The 2,064-nt window shown below is 51.8% G+C and overlaps 1 protein-coding gene across 1 annotated transcript; it reads right to left on the reverse strand.

Moving 5' to 3' along the window:
- Nucleotides 1–138: 138 nt before the first annotated feature.
- EMH_0093340 (uncharacterized protein) lies at nucleotides 139–778 on the reverse strand (the record flags this gene model as incomplete). The annotated part of the gene is made up of 2 exons (XM_038023094.1): nucleotides 139–583; nucleotides 687–778. The coding sequence occupies 2 exons, from the start codon at nucleotides 776–778 to the stop codon at nucleotides 139–141; spliced, it is 537 nt and encodes a 178-aa protein (XP_037878948.1).
- Nucleotides 779–2,064: the final 1,286 nt, after the last annotated feature.

Here is a 2,064-nt window from a genome sequence, read left to right on the forward strand (position 1 = left end):
GGGTCTGGCCTGCGGGAGGAAGCGGATGGGCTGGAGCTGAGGCTGCGCGTCACACAACACAGCAAAGCACAGTTTCCTTGCATCACTGCCTGTCCGTGAGCAGACTGCTGATACATTCATGGAGCATCAACATCCAGTTCAACATGAAGAAATACCACCAGGACTTAGACGAATGACGCACCCGGATGATGGTTGCCGCGTCGGAGAGGTACTGTTGTCTTGGGCTGCAGAAGAGTTCTCCCTTGACTGACAGGTAGCCGGGGAAGGGGCTGCTGCACCTGCGGATCCTGAAGTGCAGGACTCCTCCTCAGGCAGACTGCTGATCACCGCCTCTATGAGCTGTGCATTGCTGACTAAGGCGTCCAGATCAACAGCCCCCTCCAGAACGATGTACTCCTGCGGGCTGCCCGTCTGCAAGTGAGGAGGCCGGCCCACCCTAAGCCGAAAGCCCAGAGCTTCCAGCAACTCGCGGAACAGCGGGCTCACGTTAAGCACCCTTTCCCTTACGGGCGAGCCGCCGTGTGCCTTCACCCATTTGAACTTCGGTAGATTCGGGTCCTGGTTCCGGGCTGCTTCGACAATACTGAAGGAGCACAAACATACACATCGGGTGGTATTAAGCACACAGCAAGGGGAGCAGACAACCGAGAGGTCTCTGCAGCTGGTTTTCAGTTCGTGTTCCTTACTTGTTCACGATCTTCAGCACGAGTTCGTACGCCCGTTTCTTCGCAGCAGCGCCGATGGGAGCATCGGCGATGCTGCTCAAGATATTCTCCATCCTTAAAAGGATATCATAGTGAAGAAGCGAGATATTCTCCAGAAGCAGAAGCAACAGCTGCGTTCATCACCGCCTGTTCGGCCGTCACAGCGCGGCGAGACCGCAGACTCGCAGAGTCCGCCAGGTGAAGACAGAATCCTCAGCGACGCATCCCTCTTGAACAAATGATATACAGCTTTTGAGTTCACCAATGGTTTTTACTTTCTATCTCTGTAAGCAGCCAATCCACGTCGCCGGTGCAGCCTGCACTGGTTTTTGAACCGCCCAGCGCTGCATGCGTTTGCTAGTGGTTTCCACCGCTGGTAGCTCTCTATGCCTAGAATATAACTGTTTAAAATATACAATTTAATAACATACTATATAATTCAAGCGCTTGCTGCCACTGCATTTTTCGGATTTTCCATCCGATCGAGCCGTGCAGCGCTCGTTGGTCTTTGGGCTGGAACGGTAGGGCGCTCCAGCTTAATCCCTTGGTAATAAATTCGGGGTATTGATGTGCACTACATTGGTTTATAGAAATGTATGATATGTACATCGGCATAAATATGTGTCCCGTATTAACTTTACCGTTGCAAGCATCTTGCATTTTGCCGCAAGAAGTCAGGCTTTGCAGTAACGCAGTAACGCTGCCTCCACAGGGATGAATTGCGACGACGGAGACGTATTGGCCCGAAACAAACTTAAATAGTGATTCGGGTTAATTCATGTGCACTGAGAGTTTCCTTGTTGTTTCTGTTGTTTTTCGGTCATGCATTTGCCCTAAATTTGAAAACAGAGTGAATTGAGGCTACTCAAAGGAGTACTAAAGCATCATACAGAACACCCTAAGCCCGCCTATTTGCAGCGTCTGAGCGTTCAACTTTAGTCTTCTGGGACAGGATCGTGAAGTTCAGTCCTCCCCATGCCCCAAGGGAGGGCCGACTGTTCTTGCAGGCGTGTGCAGGGGCGTCTGCAGGACTTGGCAGTAAAGCGTTTCATGCTTTATCGGTTGTTAGGTGTAGACACGGCATTACATACTGCATACGCGTTACACACAAACTGTTGATTCTCATCCGGGCAGCGCCGGTTAGGACGCCCGTGTCGGCCGCCCTAGGCTCCTGTATGCTTTGCATTCTGCATCGCATCAGGCGTGAACGCCCATTGAACACACAGGGAAAGTCGAGAAGCGTCGGAAGGTATACTTATGCCATGAGATGCCATGGAGAATCATCTAGCCACGAACAGCAGACGCTGCTTTGGGGCAGGTTATTGTTCAGGGTTTAGCGCTGACACCGCAAGGCAGTGTG

The sequence above is a fragment of the Eimeria mitis genome, genomic scaffold (assembly GCF_000499745.2).
Source record: "Eimeria mitis Houghton genomic scaffold, Emh_scaff7963, whole genome shotgun sequence".
In the NCBI taxonomy this organism is placed as follows: domain Eukaryota; phylum Apicomplexa; class Conoidasida; order Eucoccidiorida; family Eimeriidae; genus Eimeria; species Eimeria mitis.